Source organism: Microcaecilia unicolor, chromosome 4 (assembly GCF_901765095.1).
Source record: "Microcaecilia unicolor chromosome 4, aMicUni1.1, whole genome shotgun sequence".
NCBI lineage: Eukaryota > Metazoa > Chordata > Amphibia > Gymnophiona > Siphonopidae > Microcaecilia > Microcaecilia unicolor.
In genome coordinates, this window is record NC_044034.1 from 148,280,330 (window position 1) to 148,299,571 (window position 19,242).

At 42.7% G+C, this 19,242-nt stretch overlaps 1 protein-coding gene across 1 annotated transcript in view; it reads right to left on the minus strand.

Moving 5' to 3' along the window:
• The window catches only part of PRMT3 (protein arginine methyltransferase 3), a 225,625-nt gene that overhangs the window by 168,613 nt on the left and 37,770 nt on the right, over positions 1–19,242 (minus strand). The window contains exons 8-10 of the mRNA XM_030200711.1: positions 17,159–17,224; positions 13,892–14,013; positions 127–226 (exon numbers count right to left, since the gene is read on the minus strand). Coding sequence (XP_030056571.1) covers positions 127–226; positions 13,892–14,013; positions 17,159–17,224 — 288 coding nt within the window. The remainder of the gene's footprint in view (positions 1–126; positions 227–13,891; positions 14,014–17,158; positions 17,225–19,242) is intronic.

The window sequence follows — 19,242 nt, forward strand, 5'->3', positions numbered from 1 at the left end:
TTCCTCCTACTACACAATGTACCTATGTTTACCTATGTTGACCCATGCTTGCTCTCTTCTTAAAAACCACACTAGTTTAAGGAAAAAATTCATTAAAAGAAAACATTCATTTATGTCAAATCTTACCATCCACTCAGATATAATAATATCCACTTTTTCAACTGGAAGAGCTACATCTTCAATTCTCCCTTTGATCAAAGAAATTACATTTTCCAGCTGATTCATCCTGAAAAATATATTTAATGTTATATAATGATGAGCAGTATTTTATTGACAGCTTTATCAGGCAGCCCAAAGCAGTACACAAAACATTCAGCATAAAATACAATAATCAACCAGTAAGTTATTTTATTTTATGTGTGAAGCAACAAACCCACATAGATACATCTAAAAAAAAAAAACATTTGATCAAAAGTTACAATACAACGGAATGGTCAATTTTCTAACAATTAAACTGAGGATTCAGCCAGGATAAAAATTGGAAACTTACCTTAAAGAAGGTTGCAAAACATGCTACCACCCTTGTGAAGCCTGTAAATAGTGATATAATGCCCCTTTTTTATCTAATATAATCCTCCAAAGATAACGTGTTCTATAACAATCGATGTTTTTGCTTTTACCCTTCAGGATGCTTCTTCCTTGACTTTATAATGCATTTCTCTGGCATCTTTATTTCATTTTAGTAGGTTAAAGAGTGTCTTTCTATCAAATGATACCGGTGGTTTTTGTTGAATTATTACTGGGAAGCCAGGTGCAATCAATCACACTGCCAGTTTTTCTGCTTCTCTACAATCAGATACCACAGTGCAGAGGGAACAAGGAAAACGACAGAGCCTAACCTGGTGCATCCCCGATTACACAGCTGGCTGAGACAGACGGTGAACATAGTTAGTATACACCAAGGGCCGGATTCTGTATAAGGGGCTAGATTCTATGTGGCACCTAAAAAAATGTCTAAACATATTCTCTATAGTACACCTAAATTTTATCGAATAGGCTTAAATTTCCATTCAGTATATAGAATATGCTGTGCGCCTCTCCACACAACCAAATTTGGTCGCGTCTATTTAGGCCATGTTTTACACGGCATAAATTCCGACGCCTAAGTTAGGCACTGAGAGGGTGTAACCTATAATAATACGTATAGATTATAGAAACGCCCAAGCCCTGCCCCCTTTTCAACTATGTGGCTTAGAATTAAGGCACATTTAGCGAGTTGTGCATGTAAATGCTAATTAAAGCCAATTAATGCTAATTGATTAGCCAATTAACAGTGCAGCGCAATGAAGCGAAGATACTTACCTGTAGCTGGTATTCTCCGAGGACATCAGGCTGATTGTTCTCACAAGTGGGTCGTCTGCGTCGGCCCAGGAATCAGCCTTTTGCAAGCAAAATAAAAACAAATTTTTGCCAGAGACTTCTGGCACATGTGCAGCGCGCACCCGTCGCGTGAGCACGTCTCGTCAGTTAAATCAAAAAGCATATAAAGAAATAAACTCCAAAGGAGAGGAGGGCGGGTTTTTGAGAACAATCAGCCTGCTGTCCTCGGAGAATACCTGCTACAGGTAAGTATCTTGGCTTTTTCCGAGGACAAGCAGCCTGCTTGTTCTCACAAGTGGAGTATCCCTAGCATCCAGGCTCACCCAAAACAATAAACACTGGTCAACAGGACCTCGCAACGGCGAGGACATAACATAGATTGACCTGAAACCATAAACAACTAACAGAGTGCAGCCTGGAACAGAATAAAAATGGGTCTAGGGGGGTGGAGTTGTATTCTAAACCCCGAACAGATTCTGCAGCACTGACTGCCCAAACAGACTGTCACGTCCGGTATCCTGCTGAAGGCAGTAGTGAGATGTGAATGTGTGGACAGATGACCACGTTGCAGCCTTGCAAATCTCTTCAATGGAAGCTGACTTCAAATGAGCCACTGACGCAGCCATGGCTCTAACATTATGAGCCGTGATATGGCTCTCAAGAGTCAGCCCAGCTTGGGCATAAGTAAAGGAAATGCAATCTACTAGCCAATTGGAGATTGTGCGTTTTCCCGACAGCAACTCCCCTCCTGTCGGGATCAAAAGACACAACAACTGGGCGGACTGTCTTAAGGGCTTTGTCCGCTCCACAAAAAAAGGCCAATGCTCTCTTGCAGTCCAAGGTATACAAACTGCTTTCGCCAGGGCGGGTACGAGGACGTGGAAAAAATGTTGGCAAGACAATAGACTGGCTCAGATGGAACTCCGACACCACCTTTGGCAGAAACTTAGGGTGTGTGCGGAGGACTACTCTGTTGTGATGAAACTTGATATAAGGTGCATGCACTACCAGGGCCTGAAGCTCGCTGACCCTACGAGCTGAAGTAACAGCCACCAAAAAAGTGACCTTCCAGGTCAAGTACTTCAGATGGCAGGAATTCAGTGGCTCAAAAGGAGCTTTCATCAGCTGGGTGAGAATGACGTTGAGATCCCATGACACTGGTGGAGGTTTGACAGAGGGCTTTGAAAAAAGCAAACCTCTCATGAAGCGAACAACTAAAGGCTATCCAGAGATAGGCTTACCCTCTACATGGTGATGATAGGCACTAATCGCACTAAGATGAACCCTTACTGAGTTGGTTTTGAGGCCAGACTCTGATAAGTGTAGAAGGTATTCAAGCAGGGTCTGTGTAGGACAAGAAAGAGGATCTAGGGCCTTGCTGTCACACCAGACGGCAAACCTCCTCCATTTGAATCTTTTCTGGAAGCAAGCAAGACTCGGGAGACACCCTCTGAAAGACCCAAGGAGGCGAATTCTAAGCTCTCAACATCAAGGCTGTGAGAGCCAGAGACTGAAGGCTGGGATGTAGAAAGGACCCCTCATTCTGGGTGATGAGGGTTGGAGAACATTCCAATCTCCACAGTTCCTCGGAGGACAACTGCAGAAGAAGAGGGAACCAAATCTGACGTGGCCAGAAGGGTGCAATCAGAATCATGGCTCCGCAGTCTTGCTTGAGTTTCAGCAAAGTCTTCCCTACTAGAGGTATGGGAGGATAAGCATACAGAAGGCCTGTCCCCCAATGCAGGAGAAAGGCATCTGACACTAGTCTGTCGTGGGCCTGAAGCCTGGAACAGAATTGAGAGACCTTGTGATTGATCTGAGTGGCAAAAAGATCCACCGAGGGGGTGGCCCATGCTCGGAAGACCTTGCAGACAACGCCCATGTTCAGTGACCACTCGTGAGGTTGCATTATCCTGCTCAACCTGTCGGTCGGCCAGACTGTTGTTTACGCCTGCCAGATAAATGGCTTGGAGAAACATGCCGTGACAGCGTGCCCAAAGCCACATCTGGATGGCTTCCTGACACAGAGGGTGAGATCCGGTGCCCCCCTGCTTGTTGGTGTAGTATATGGCAACCTGATTGTCTGTCTGAATCAAAATGATTTGGTTGGACAGCCGATCTCTGAAAGCCTTTAGAGCGTTCCAGATCACTCGCAATTCCAGGAGGTTACTCTGAAGACCTTTTTCCTGAAAAGACCAAGCTCCTTGAGTGTGAAGCCCATCTACATGAGCACCCCACCCCAGGAGAGATACATCCGTCGTCAGCACTTTTTGTGGCTGAGGAATTTTGAATGGGTGTCCCAAGGCCAAACTGGATCGAATTGTCCACCACTGAAGGGAATTCTGAAAGTCGGTGGACAGTTGGATCACATCCTCTAGATCCCCCGCAGCTTGACACCACTGGGAAGCTAGGGTCCACTGAGCTGGTCTCATGTGTAGACGTGCCATGGGAGTTACATGAACTGTGGAGGCCATGTGCCCCAGGAGTCTCAACATCTGCCGAGATGTGATCTGTTGAGACGCTCGCACTATGGACACTAGGGACAGGAGGTTGTCTGCCCTTGCCTCGGGAAGATAAGCACGAGCTGTCTTTCTGTTCAACAGGGCTCCAATGAATTCCAATTTTTGAACTGGGGTGAGATGGGACTTGGAATAATTTATCACGAACCCCAGTAGCTGTAGCACTTGAATAGTCATTCGCATGGACTGTAGCGCACCTGCCTCCAAGGTGCTTTTCACCAGCCAATCATCGATATAAGGAAACACATGCACTCCCAGTCTGCGTAGCGATGCTGCGAGTACCACCAGGCACTTTGTGAACACTCTGGGCACAGATGCCAGACCAATGGGCAGTACATGGTACTGAAAGTGCTGCGTTCGTTGCTGAAATCGAAAATACCTACTGTGAGCTGGAAGTATCGAAATGTGTTTATAAGCATCCTTTAAGTCCAGAGAGCATAGCCAATCATTCTCTTGAATCATGGGAAGAAGGGTGCCCAGGGAAACCATCCTGAACTTTTCTCGGACTAGAAATTTGTTCAGGGCCCTTAGGTCTAGGATAGGACGCATCCCCCCTGTTTTCTTTTGCACAAGGAAGTACCTGGAATAGCATCCCAGCCCTTCTTCCCCTGGTGGAACGGGTTCGACCGCACTGGCTTTTAGAAGGGCGGAGAGTTCCTCTGAAAGTACCTGCCTCTGCTGGGAGCTGTAAGAATGAGCTCCCGGTGGGCAATTTGGAGGTTTGGATTCCAGATTGAGGATGTATCCTAACTGGACTATTTGAAGAACCCACCGGTCGGAGGTTATGAGAGGCCACCTTTGATGAAAAAACGTCAACCTCCCCCCCTACTGGCAAGTCGTCAGGTACGGACACTTTTACTGAGGCTATGCTGAACTGGAGCCAGTCAAAAGCCCGTCCATTGCTTTTGCTGGGGAGAACCAGGGGCCTTAGGCGCAAACTGTTGACGAGAACGAGCTTGCTGTGGCTGAGCCTGGGCAGGCTGTCGAGAAGGAGTGTACCTACGCCTAGGATAGTAATAGAAAGCACTCCTCTTCCCCCCCAAAAAACCTCCTAGATGAGGAGGTAGCAGCAGAAAACGCCCGGTGGGAGACAGAATCCATAGCATCATTATGCTTCTTGATCTGGTCAATTTCATCCTCTACTTTCTCACCAAAAAGGTCCCCTGACAAGGAACATCCGCCATCCACTGCTGGACCGAATGATCCAGGTCAAAGACACGCAGCCATGAGAGTCTGCACATCACTATACCTTAAGCAGCGATCCTGGATGCTACATCAAAAGTGTCATATGTACCCCTGGCCAGGAATTTTCGACATGCCTTCTGCTGCCTGACCACCTGGCGAAAAGGCTCGGCCTGCTCCGGAGGGAGTGCATCAACCAAGTTGGACAGTTGCCTTACCGAGTTCCGCAAGTGGACGCTCGTGAAGAGCTGGTATGTCTAGATCTTGGCGGCAAGGATAGCGGCCTGATACGTCTTCCTCTCAAAAGAGTCCAAGGTTCTAGATTCTCTGCATGGGAGTGCCAAGACATAGTCCCTAGTGCTCTTGCCTCTTTTGAGGGTGGAGTCCACCACCATGGAATTGTGAGGTAGCTGAGACTTCATCAATCCAGGTTCACCGTGGATCCAATATTAGGATTCAGCTTTTTTCGGGATCACAGGATTAGACAGAGGGAACGACCAGTTTCGCATAAGGACTTCCTTCAGTACTTTATGATAAGGAGCCGTTGCAGCCTCTCTAGGTGGAGAAGGATAATCCAGGACCTCAAGCATCTCAGCCCTGGGCCCATCCTCAACCTCCATAGGGAAGGGAATAGCTGCAGTCATTTCCCTGACAAAGAAGGTAAAGGATAGACTCCCCGGTGGAGAAAGTCTCCTTTCTGATGGAGGGGAGGTTCAGAGGGAATCCCATAGGACTCGTCAGAAGAAAAGTACCTGGGATCTTCCTCCCACGAACGCTCATCTTCAGTATCGGACAAGACCCTGAGAGCAGTCCGAAACTGAGCCTGCTTCGACACTGAGGAACGACGTCCTTGATTTTGGTGCCGAGAAGTCGATGCCCGCCTGGACTGCGGTGAACCTTCCTCCACCAACGTCGAAGGGGAGTCGACCTGGGTGGCAGCCGACGCCGCAGGTGGCACCAAGGTCGGGGACCTCGCGAAAGGCCAGATGCCGCTTCAGCAGATGGTATGGAAGGCGCAAGTACCCCTGACACCGAAGCAGACTGGCACAGCAATCCTTCCAGAAGCTCTGGAAGCAGGACCCTGATGCGCTCGTCGAGAGCCGCCATCGGACAAGGCTGCGGGGTTGGTAAAGGAGCCTGTGGCAGAATCTGTCAAGGCTCAGGAGCAGGTACCGGGCTGCCAGAAGACCGATGCATCGGCACCTCCTGTATAGCGAGGGAGCGATCCTCTCAGCACCAACGCTTCTCGGGTGCCAATTCCCTCTACGCACCGTGTGTCGAAGGAGAACAATGACGGCGCTTCTTCGCCTTCATTCAATGCCTGTCATCGAGACTCCTTGGTACCAATGAGGAGGACATGGAAACCTCACGTCTCCTCAGGGCCAGGTCCGACGAAGTTCTGTTCCTGGGGGGGGGGGGGGGGTGGTCTGCATAACAGGAGGCCTTGAGGCAGGTGGAGACCCACTCGATGCCTCACTGCTCCCAGCGCAAGTTGGTCTTTCAGCAGCCATTACCTCCGCTCCTGAAGTGGATGCTTCCCTCGATGTCGAAGGACCGGTCCGAGCCCCAAAAAGCTTTTCTCATTGGGCTTCTCGAGATGCTTGGGTCCGTTTCTTCATACGAAGATACAGACTACAAGCGGCTGGGCTATGGTCGGGCCTAAGGCACTGGATACACTAAGCGTGGGTATTGGTACCTGAGATGATCTGGTTGCACCAAGTACAATGTTTGAAGCCGCTTGGTGCCTTCGATGACATGGAAGGGAAAACAACTTCGGCGAAATTAAAGGACACGATTGCGCCCAATAAAAGAAAAAAAGGCACAAAAATAAGGGACTAACCCGAGCACGCGGGTCGAAAAAGAAATAAAACTTTTAAAAGGGAAGAAAACTAAACAGAACTAAGGGACCCTTTGTTTTTTCTGTTTTTTTTTTTTTTTTTTACATGAGTGATAATAAATAAAGAGAAATTAGAAGAAAAATACAAAACTCGAAGACTCTTTCCTAGGTCTGAGAGGAACACAGAAAAAAACTACCGCACCTCAATGCGGAGAAAAAAAAATTGACGAGACGTGCTCATGTGACGGCCAGGAAATCAAGTTCGCGCAAGCGCGGTTTCTGCTGCACGCGCGCCAGAAGTCTCTGCCAAAACTTTGTTTTTCTTTCGCTTGCAAAATGCCGATTCCTGAGCCGACGCGGACGTTGACCCACTTGTGAGAACAAGCAGCCTGCTTGTCCTCGGAGAAAGTTAGAATACGCTTCAATTTCTGCGTGGAAATTAAGGCGCCATATATAGAATACCAGGGTTGGCGTCTAAAGTGTAGATATGTCGGAATAACGCTTGTAGCGCTATTCTATAAACTGTGTCTACTATAAGACGCGGATTACAGAATACCGCATAGGCCAGAAACATGCATACATTTAAGGGCTGCCATTTAAGTTGCTGAAAACCTGTTGTAAATTACTGCACCTAAATGTACATGAATTCTATAACCATGCACGTGAATTTGATTGATGCCTCAACATACCTACACTCTGCCCATGGCCGCACCCCTTTTTTAGCTACATATGATGGAATTTACACGCACCATTTTTTAGAATATGCCTAAAAAGAAATGCACATATTCCAATTATTGCCAGTTGGTGATAGTTATCAGCTAATTATCACTAATTGGCTTGTTACTCAATTGAGTAGCGAGCACACAATTTAACACACGCTACTCACCATGATTTATACAGAATCCGGCAAGTTGTTATTGTAGAACATAAGGCTGCACAACAACATGTATAAAAGAAATCTTGAATTGCTCATTTGTGAATGGAAGGGCTTCAATATAATATGGCCCTTCATTTCCATATTTCCACAGACAGCTTGCTGAGTAACTTTACTCATTTTATAAACAGATAACCCGTAGTAATAGGACAAATGTGTGTTTCCTAGGAAGTTTATTAGAAGTTTTATAATGGTATGAATATATATTTTTTTTCAAATTCAAATACATATAATAACACCAACTGTAGACCACCACCATCAGCACTGAATGTCACTGGCTCAAATTAGTTTTTTGATTTATAAAACTGGATGACTAAAATAATTCTTTTAAAAAAGTGTTTAATTTTGGTTAGAGGCCGACCAAATTTTGGTTTCGATTACGGCACCGAAACCAGCCCCAAATCCTTTATCAGTTTCGGTTTCAGTCAAATGGTTATTTTAATTTTCAGCCAAGTTTTTGGTTTGGGCTGAAAATGACCAAGTGTTTTCAGTGGAAGCCAAAAATGTGTGCTTTGTCCCATTTGTCTCCCTCACTACCCGAACAGGAGTTGCCCCTCCTCCCAGACCCCCTCAAGTGCTTGCCCCGCTAGGTCTATCTTACAATCGCAGGTGGTCTAGGAGTGTAGTTAGGTCCTCTCCCCCCCCCCCCCCCCCCGGTTACTCCTGCCCATTCTAGCTTTGCTCTCAAAATGGTTGCCATGACTAGGGCATCGCTTCTACCCTGACTATACCACTAGAACACAGGGGATTGTAAGGTAGTCCAGGGGGAGGGGGCTACTCTGTTGTTTTTTGTTTTTTTTTTGTATTGTGATTGCAAGTAATTCAGTTATCATCTTGCACAATAGTGTGTAGGTTACATACAGTGCTGCAAATAATCGCTTTTGATACAAAGTTTTAGCAGAAATTTAAGTTTGTAAATATAGATGATAAGCTCATTAGGAAATTAGCTTCTCTGTGAAGTTAGTCACTGTAAAAGCACCATGGTTTTTACTTTTAGTTTTCATTAGCTGCGATCTATTGAGTTGCAGGCTATTTTGCTTGGAGGTAAAATACAGTCTTTCATTATTTAAATTATTATATCTTGGCTTGGATACCGTGGGTTTAGCAGCTCTGCAAGCTCTGACAATCCCCAGTGGCCCTCACCGATTCACATTTACACAACCAAACTTGAGTTTTTGGTTTCGGCTTCAGCCAAAACAAGGCAATGAGTTTCAGCTGCAGCTTCAGTGTCTGTCAAAAAGCCTTCAGACAGTTTCAGTTAGCCCCTAATTTGTGTGTAGATTAAAGTAAAATTACAAGCTCCTAATGGATGCCACTATGACAGTCATTCACTAAAAGTTAGCGCACACTAGCTGCAGCAGGGCCCACAGGAACAAAAGATGAGCTATTTAGCAAAAGGTTCTGTCCTCGACTACAGCTCTTATTAAATTGTTTGGCCGAATACAAGTCTACAAGCTAAGAAGATCCTTAATGTTTAGTGCACACAGGGACCAGAGGAATAAACAGACCCTATGGTAGACAGCGTGTGCTAACCATTAATAATGTACCCCTCCCTCTCCGTGTCCAATAGGCAGACAAACATCAAACTTAAGCATTTGGATAGAGGTGTATCTGTAACAACAAAGAGACCGTGGCAAACAAACATGGCCATTTTTCCATGGGAAGAGGTGGAGAAATCATAGTATGACTGAAGCTCATTTATTTAGATTTTATTTATTTATATTTGGCTCACACCTTTTCATTGGTAGCTAAGAGTGCCTTAGCTTCGGGTATCACTCTCCGGAGGACTTAAAATGAAACCACCTCTTTTCTAAACTCCATCCTTGTGTTAATGCACTTTAATGTGTGCTAAACAATGCAAGCCCTATGATTCTCAGTGGAGTCTAAATTTACTAACTATGCATTTAATTTATGTTAATGCATCTTAGTAAATGAGGGGCTAACTCACAAATGAGGCAACAGAGGGTAAAAATGATCTGCCCAAGGTCACAGGGAACATCAGCAGAATTTGAACTCTGGCTTCTCTGGATCTCAGCCCCTAGACTCCCTGGGAAAATGGTGCCAAACCTAGATTCACACAGCCCCTACGCTATTCAAATACACTACAAGCTTAAAAAAACAAACAAACAAAAAAAACACCTTACCTTTCATAGTTTAAGAAACTAAACTTATTTTAAAATTTAAATACTTGAAGTGTATTATGAAGAAAACTACACATGCTGAGATCAAGTCTCGTGCTTACACATAGAACAGAGATGGGCAACCTTCATACACAGAGGGCCACGCGAATGTTAGTACTAGCCCTAGCGGGCTGCAACATTACATAATGTCAGAACCAGAAATGTGCAGAGCTCCATAAACCACCTAAAAATGATGGAAACAAACTGCTAGAGTGGCTATTCTGAAAATATTAGTGAAATACAGTATATAAAATCGTCCAAGCTCTGGTTAAGGATGTTTGCTGTGCATACTTCCCATAATCTTGTTGGCCGCAGGTTGCCCACCCCCAAGAGTGCATAGTGACACTCCTTTTGTGTCTGTTTAAATAATTACCCATGAACGTCTTCTAAAGATAGATAATCCATTCATCCACATATCCTTGCATCATAGAACAGATTGTAAGCCCTGTCAAGCAGGGACCAGCTCTTACACATTTGTGTACAGCCCTGTATATGCCTGGTAGCGCTACAGAAATCAGTAGCAGTATAGAACTTAGTACATCTGCCAATCCCCTCAACCTACAGCCACCAACTCAGAAGCACCTCTGGCTGCAGATTTGCACACATCATGGGTTTTTTTTTTTTCAGGCTTCGTTACAGCATTGATATAAAAAAATCATTTTGGACAATTCCTGTGTGTGCTGGAAGGAGGGCAAATCATTTCTGCAAAATAAAATTCACCTGCAGAATTACAGGGACTGAAGTGTCACAAATATTTATTTTTCATCAGTAATGCAGGTACTGTGAAGCTAAAAACAAACAAGTTATCCAAGGTGTTCTGCCATTACCATATGCAGAAGACACTCTGCAAGGAGACCTGTTCTGAACAGAAGGTATGCTTTCTTTTCGCTGCCCTGCAGGATATAGAAGTGCAGGCCAATTTAATGACTAAACAGTTCTCAAGTTTTAATGATTTTTCCATTTTCTCTCCTAACATTATCAATCTTCCTGCGTGTGCCACCATCATGGCAGTTAATGTTACTGAGGACAGAATCATTATTCAAGGTAGTGAAATTTATTTCTCCAGTGCAAAGCTTATCTCTGCCCCTTTCCTGCTATCTCTTATGCTCACGATCTCTCTGTCTGACTTTAAAGGCAAGGGAGTAATTCCATTAAGAACATAATTGAAAATGACAACAGCAGAGGCAAGAGGATGGCAAAACGTTGGGGGCAAAAAGCTAAAGGAATGGCTGAACTGGTGCCCATTGAAACAAGGGCTTCGAGTACTCAGTAAACAGCGATAGGCAGATGCTCCGAAGCAAATGCGTGAGCTAGAGGCCATTAGCGCCAGCCTAGCGCCTGCATTTGCTACCACAAAATGTTCAAAGTCAGCGAGTGTGTGAAATAAAGAGCTTGCTGTTTAGCAAATGCATGCTAAACAGGGCCATTAATATTCCTCCCCAATGCTCAGTGGGCAGCGCACCAACCAAGGGCGCTGATCTCATGGCAAATTTTACGCCAGCTTGGAGCTGGCATTAGGGTCTGCCAGGGCTTTGGGGAGGAATGGGGTAACCCTGTTCAGTGTGCATTGCCATGCTTCCAGACCCTCCTACTGCCCCAGACCCCCCACCACCACCACGAATACTGAACCCTGGTGGTCCAGTGGGACCCTTGCCACCCCCCTGAAAGCTAGCCCTGGGAGTCTAGTATCTCCCCTCCCAAGCCCTCTTGTACCTTAAAAAAAAAAAAAAAAAAAAGCGACTCCAGTCTCAAACAGGAAGAGGGACTAGTATTCCCTCCTCTCCTCCTGCAGGCACCGTCGCAAAATGGTGGTGCCCTGCCCTGTCCAGTGCATCCTGTGATGTGCTGGGCGGGGCTTAACTACCATATCATACAAGTGCCAGACAAATTGACAGAGACTATTATTAAAAAAAAAATTACTAAGTATATACATAAGCATGGATTAATGAGATAAAGCCAACATGGATTTAGTCAAGGGAAATCTTGTCTCACCAATCTGTTATTTCTTTAAAGGGATGACTAAACATGTGGATAAAGGTGAGTTGGTGCAAATTGTGTATTTTGATTTTCGGAAGGCATCTGACAAAGTACCTCATGAATGACTCCTTATGAATTAAAAAGTTATGGGATAGGAGGCAGTGTCCTATTATGGATTAAGAACTGGTTAAAAAAACGAATGGGAGTGAGTGGTCAAAATTCTGAATGGAGAAGGGTAAATAGTTAATATTTATTTACATATAAAGGGTTTTTTACCATTTAGTATCGCCTTTATACTTTAGTGGAGTTTGTGTTTAAAGTTAATATTGTGACTCTGCTCCTTCATATATTTTGTAAACAGTAGTATTCCCCAGGGGTCTGTGCTGGGACTGGTGCTTTTTAATATATTTATAAATGATCTGGAAACGGGAATAATGAGTGCGGTGATTAAATTTGCTGATGACACAAAGTTGTTTAGATGTTAAATCACAAGAGGATAGTGAATTTATTGCAAGAGGATCTTACAAGACTGGTAAACTGGGCATCCCAATGATAGATTATGTTTCATGTATAGTGCAAAGTGATGCATGTAGAGAAGAGGAACCCAAACTATAGTTACGCAATGCAAAGTTCCACATTAGGAGTTACCATCCAGAAAAAGGATCTTGGTGTCATCGCTGAGGATACGTTGAAACCCTCTGCTCTGTGTGCAGCGGCAGCTCAGAAAGCAAATGGAATGTTACGAATTAAGAAAGGAATGGAGAAAAAGACTGATAATATTATAATGCCTTTTTATCACTCCATGATGCGACCCCACTTCAAATACTGTGTGCAATTCTGGTTGCCGCATCTGAAAACATGTGTATTAGAATTAGAAAAGGTACAGAGAAGGGTGATGAAAATGATAAAGGGGATGGGACAACTTTCCTCTGAAGAAAGGCTAAAGAGGCTAGAGCTCTTCAGTTTGGAGACAAGACTGAGGGGAGATATGATATAAAATACTAAGTGGAGTGGAATGGGTAGACGTGAATCACATGTTTACTCTTTCCAAATATAGTAGTAGAGGGGACATGCAATGAAACAAAGAGGCATATTTTCAAAGCATTTAGCTTTCCAAAGTTCCATAGGTTTCTATGGAACTTTGAAAGGCTAAGTGCTTTGAAAATATGCCTCTAAGTAATAGCAAATTTAGAACGAATCGAAGAAAATATTTCTTAACAACAAACTCTGGAATTCATTGCCAGAGAATGTGGTAAAATTAGTTAACTTAGCAGGGTTTAAGAACGGTTTGGACAAGTTCCTACAAGAAAAGTCCATAAGCCATTATCAAGATGGACTTGGGAAAATCCACTATTTACTTCTGGGATGAGCAGCATGAGGATAGGATTTGATATATCACCTTTCTGTAGTTACAATCAAAGTGGTTTACATATTATATATAGGTACTTATTTTGTACCTTGGGCAATGGAAGTTTACATGACTAGCAGTATTCATCAGCAGTTACCCAAGTACTAGCGGTATTCAGCAGCACTTCACAGATAGCTACCCAGTTAACTCAGGGCAACCTTTTTTTGCTGTCCCAGGTTAACCACATAGCTATCTGAGTTCTGCCATTGAACACCGACAGTACCCGATTAACTCCCAGCAATAGCCAGATAAAGCCAAAGCAGTCTGCCCAGTTTTCAACAGTATTATCCGGGTACGTGACACTGAAAATTTGCATGGACCCAGTCAACTGAAGTTATCCAGGTAACTCCCCTTGAAAACTGACCTCTCTACTATTCGGTCCACCTGTGTGACCTGACATTTAAGGTTGTTTCTTTATCATGTTTACAGCCTGAGCAGAGGACATCTCTTCATAAGCAAAAACTGATGAATTCACAACACTACAGGCTGTGCCCATTTCCACTCAACATAAACATTTTTAAAAATGTCACTCACCTAACAATGTCCATGGCCTGGTAGATGATTTCAGACTGGTCAACGCCAATGACCTTCTTTGCACCGGCTTTCGCAGCAAACATTGAAAGTATGCCCGTCCCGCAGCCAACATCCAGCACTACCTAGAACAACGAAAGAATCACATTTTGCTCTTCCTTTGTCTTACAAAATGTAAGTAATGCAAACTAAACAAAACGTCTTTAAAACCTACAGAATCTCACCACTATAGTGATCATTCAATGTGTGCTCTTAACTCAGGAATGGCTAAACCTTCACCCAATGAGGACAATCTGACTGGTCTGTAACAGTTTCAGAGTCCACATTCAACTTCCAAACTGTGATATCCACACAAAAGCAGTCACAATTTAAAATGCAGGTCTTCTGGAACCTCTGCTTTTAACTAGCATTTGTAACTAACCCGCTGAAAGGAGAAGCACACGAATGCATAAAAACATGCTGTGATGAATATGGTTGTGAAGGTCTGATGTGCATTTCATGTTCATTTGAGACACAGGATGATATGCAGTGAGACCTCAAAACTATCCAGAAGAATCAATTCCTTAATTAACTTCTTATGGTTATGGTGTGCAATGAAACTGATCATCAATTATGACTTTTTAAACATCCATCGATGTACTTTTACTGCATCAGCTGAGCATAGCTGGAATGTTCTAAAGTAAACTGGAAGGGATGCACAGTAAACAGAAGGGGAACTACCTCAGAATCTCACTGCAGGTGTGGACAAGTGTGCAAACATGACGCCTCTTTCCAGCCAGACACGTTATCACCAATAAACGCCAGCTCTGACAAACAGCCACTCTCTCAAAAAAATCATGGACTAAACTGGTATGAAGGCCTTTAATCTTTGCCACTTTACTAGACCACAAACTTTAGTTTAACCCTTTAGTGTCCAATGTTCCCATCAATCTGTTCCCATATGGCTTATTACGGGAATATTGGACACTAAAGGGTTAAAGATGGTAAAAAATAAAGTTAAAGAAAAGGCAAAAGGAACACAGCTGAAGACTACTTCGGTCAGGTCACTGGGTCACAGAAAAAAAAATATAGAAAAATGTAGGCAGATAAAGACCATATGGTCTATTCACAATCTGTCCATCCATGCCATCTACTATCCCTATCACTCCCTTAGAGATCATATCCCAAACTTTCTTGAATTCAGACACAGTTTTCTTCTCCATGACCACCACTGGGAGGGTTTCATATATGATTCTTGGTTCTTAGCCTTTTTTGTTCATACACAGAAAAAGGTTCAGTGTAACGAATCACCATCAGAAGCTAAGTGTGAATTGTAATGAAAATAATCCTGTAACTCTGTGTACCTAGGTGACATGAGACTGCATATTTCCAGCATGAACTGCACACGACAGGAGGTATGGCATAACTCATTAAAAAAAAAAAAAAAAAAAAAGACTCCCTTTGTCCAATTGCATTAACAAAATTAATGACCTGAAAAGGAAATAAGGAACATCAAGGTCACAAGAAGTGTTCAAATCATAGCAAGACCACAGACAGATCCGGACAAATGATCCTCTAGCAGTATGTTCAGTGCTCTGTGCCTGCTCTACACTCTGGGGGTAAGTTTGTAATGTTTTTCCAAAGATAAACCCTGTTTTACCCATGGAAAAAAGATTTTCTAGAAAAGTAACACCCCCCCCCCCCCCCCCCCCCGGTAAGCAGCATGGAATCTACCTATGTTTTGGCATCTTGCCAGGTACTTGCGACCTGAACTGGCTACCATTGGAAACTGAATGCTGGGCAAGATGGACCTTTAGTCTGACCCAGTAAGGTAATTCTTATATACCCATAGAGAGTGTAAGAGTCTACTGTTCTTTTTTTACCATCATCTGCAATGTCATTCTAAGAAACAACCAAAGCTTTACTAACAATATGAGGAGCAAAGCTTACATAAGAACATAAAAATAGCCATACTGGGTCAGATCAATGGTCCATCTAGGCAAGTATTCTGTTTCCAACAGTGGCCAAACTAGGTCAACAAGTATCTGGCAGAAACCCAAATAGTGGCACCATTCCATGCTACCAATCTCAGGGCAAGCAGTAGCTTCCCTGTGTCTGTCTCAATAGCAGACCATGCACCTTTCCTCCAGGAATTTGTCCAAATCTGATATACTAACCTCTGTTACTACATCCTCTGGCACAGAGTTGCACAGCTTAACTATTCGTTGAATGAAAAAATATTTCCTTCTATTTGTTTTAAAAGTATTTCCATTTAACTTCAAGTGTCCCCTAGTCTTTGTACTTTTGGAATGAGTAAAAAAAAATTGATTCACTTCTATTTGTTCTACACCACTCAATCTGACCTTGAAGAATTTACCTTCTTTAGAAAGTGCCCCGAGACAAACTCTGACAGGCAAAATCAGAGAGTTTGTATCTGTATGCAAGATCTGCCACTTAGTTCACACCCTGTTCTAATAACTATCAAAAAACTATGCAATAACTTAAATAACTACCAGAATGATCAGCCTCCAAGCTCCTGTGAACAGTCTCCCACACATACCTACTAGATGAGCAGCTGTATTTCTGCTAAAACTTGCATGTAACCTGTCAGACCAACCAGCTGCACAGCCTCCCAGAAAGACCCAACTAGATGAGCAGTTGCTTTTCTGCTAGGACTTGCATATGTAACCTGCCAGACAGACCAGTTGCAGAGCTTCCTAGACAGACCCAACTAGATAAGTAGCTGCATTTCTGCTAAACCTTGCATGTAACCTGCCAGACAGACCAGTTGCAGAGCTTCCTAGACAGACCCAACTAGATGAGTAGCTGCATTTCTGCTAGGACTTACATGTATTACTTTACTTGCAGACTGCCAGACAACCAGCTGCCAGCTAATTCTAGCATCTAGGATTATTCTGTGCCTTTGACTAATGGACTTACACAGCAGCTGAAAATTCACTTGAACTGCTGTAAATCATGTCCCTTACATTTTCTTCTTTATTAAAAGAAAACCATGAAGAAAAAAAACCTAACTTCACCATGTCATCATAATTCATGCACACTAGAGGAAAGAGTATACAGAACAAAGAAAACACTGATCAGTATTTCTGTTATCAGCATGCCACATCCTCCAGCAGCTGGAATGTAATAAAGCCCAAGCTCTTTAAATCACGGCCTGTCAGAGCAGCATTTGGCTGGCAGGGCTGCAGGAATCTAGCCAGTAACAGCTCCTGCTGCACAATGCAAGCTGCATTCTGCTAAACATAACAGTCTTAACCTTTTCCACTCTACCTTGTCCTTGAAGAGATGCGAGTTTTGATACATGAAGTCCCGGTAACTTTCTGTGCGTACTTTGTCCTGGAAAGAAAATCATGAGCCAGTTATCAACAGATACTGTGCTATCATGGGCTGATTCTTCAAATAAATAGATCCATTTGTATCACGTTTTATATGTTGATATTGTATTATTATATAAATTATACAATGCTGTGTTGTAACCTTAGACTTAAGATAATATGGAATATAAATTTGTAAAATAAAGTTGGGACCGTTCATGGTCTCACCTTTTTAGTCAGCCTTAAAAACCATTTCAAAAGCCACAACAAAATTTTATAATACAAGTATCAGCTTAGACATTTTTACAGAACTTACAAATTAACTAACACACAAAAAAAATACCTACAAAAACAAGTATACATGAGCACGCAGTTATGGAATGCATTACCTACAGACCTGAAAACAATCGACGAAATAACTAACTTTCGCAAATCTCTGAAGACATATTTCTTCAACAAGGCCTACAAAGAGAACATATAGCCTCAATAATCCACATCACCAACCCACCCAGTTATGAAAGTCCACCTTCTACACGTACCAGATTCACCTCCTTCTTTCTACCCTTACTTAATCCCTGCAAATTACTAATTGTATCGGATATCCTGAAATGATAATGTCATAACAAAACTATGTAAGCCACATTGAGCCTGCAAATAGGTGGGAAAATGTGGGATACAAATGCAATAAATAAATAAATAAATAAATAAATAAATAATAAGTATAACAAGATTTACAAGAGATGTTCTAGGAACATGTTTAATTTGGACAGGATGTCTCCTTATGATGGCTAGTTTTGCATCAACTAGTTTATACGGAGTGGCAAACTTCCGGAATTCTCAATAATAATATTTGAATGAAGTTTGCTAAATAACCCCCTCCCCCTGTTTACAAAGACATGCAGCAATGCTGACACAGCCCATTCAAAGTGAATGGGCTGTGTCAGCATTACCACACTGGCAGCCGCTAGCATGGCTTGTAAACAAGGGGGGGGGGGGTAAAAGAGTTAGCATGGAAGCTTCAGTATAATGAAATTTAAATAAATGGAACTTCAGTGCTCCAATCAACAAACATAAGCTTTTAACAATGTTGGCATATTAGGAATCCCATTCTAATCATCTGTTCCTCTAGATAAAAGGCTGAGAGAAAAAGCCCTATTTCCAAAAAACCCAACCTCACTTTGGATTAATAATTCAATTGGATCCAAGATGTTGATAGCAGGAATTTTAAGGAAAAGACAAAATCAAATTTAGTCAAACACAGATATGGACAGAGATAAACATTAAATTAAACTCCTTCAGTTCTTCTTGCAGCAATAAAAAATGACAATTGTGAAGGGTCCATGAAGACATATTTAAATGAGTTCAAACGAATAATGCACTTACAAGGGAACCTCAAGAAAAATACTCCTCCAAGTTGCAAGATAGCGAGTTTAAACAACAAAAATTGTTTACATCTTTTCTGGGTCTCTTTCGAAACATCAAGAAATAGACATTCTTTGGTCAAGGAATAGTTTATCCCGGTGCTTAAAGAATAATCGTAAAAGCCATTGCTTATCAGGAATCAATGTTAAAGTAGCCACTAAAGTGGCTGCTTCCGCTTGTTCAGTTTCGGAGGTCTCCAGAAAAGCAGTCAAATTCAAAGACTCTTTTTTCCCCTGTTGAGATGATTCTTTCTGTGGAACATAATACACCTGGCTAAAAGGTGGTAGGTTTACCTCTGGAATTTCCAATATTTCACATAGATATCTCTTTAACATATCTGTTGGTTTCACTAATTTAATTCTTGGAAAGTTTATAAATCTCAAATTATTGTTTCTCATAAAATTGTCATAGGTTTCAGTCTTCCTTCTTAGGTTAGAGATATCTTTCAGCATTGCTGCTTGTATATTTCCCATATCCATAACATTTTTTTCTATAAGTTTCCTTTTGTCATTCAAAAGTTTTATTTCCAGTTCTGTTTTACCATCTTTTGTTCAATTTCAACAACATTTTGAGATATGGAATTAGTTTTCTGATTCACAGATAACATAAATTGGGAAA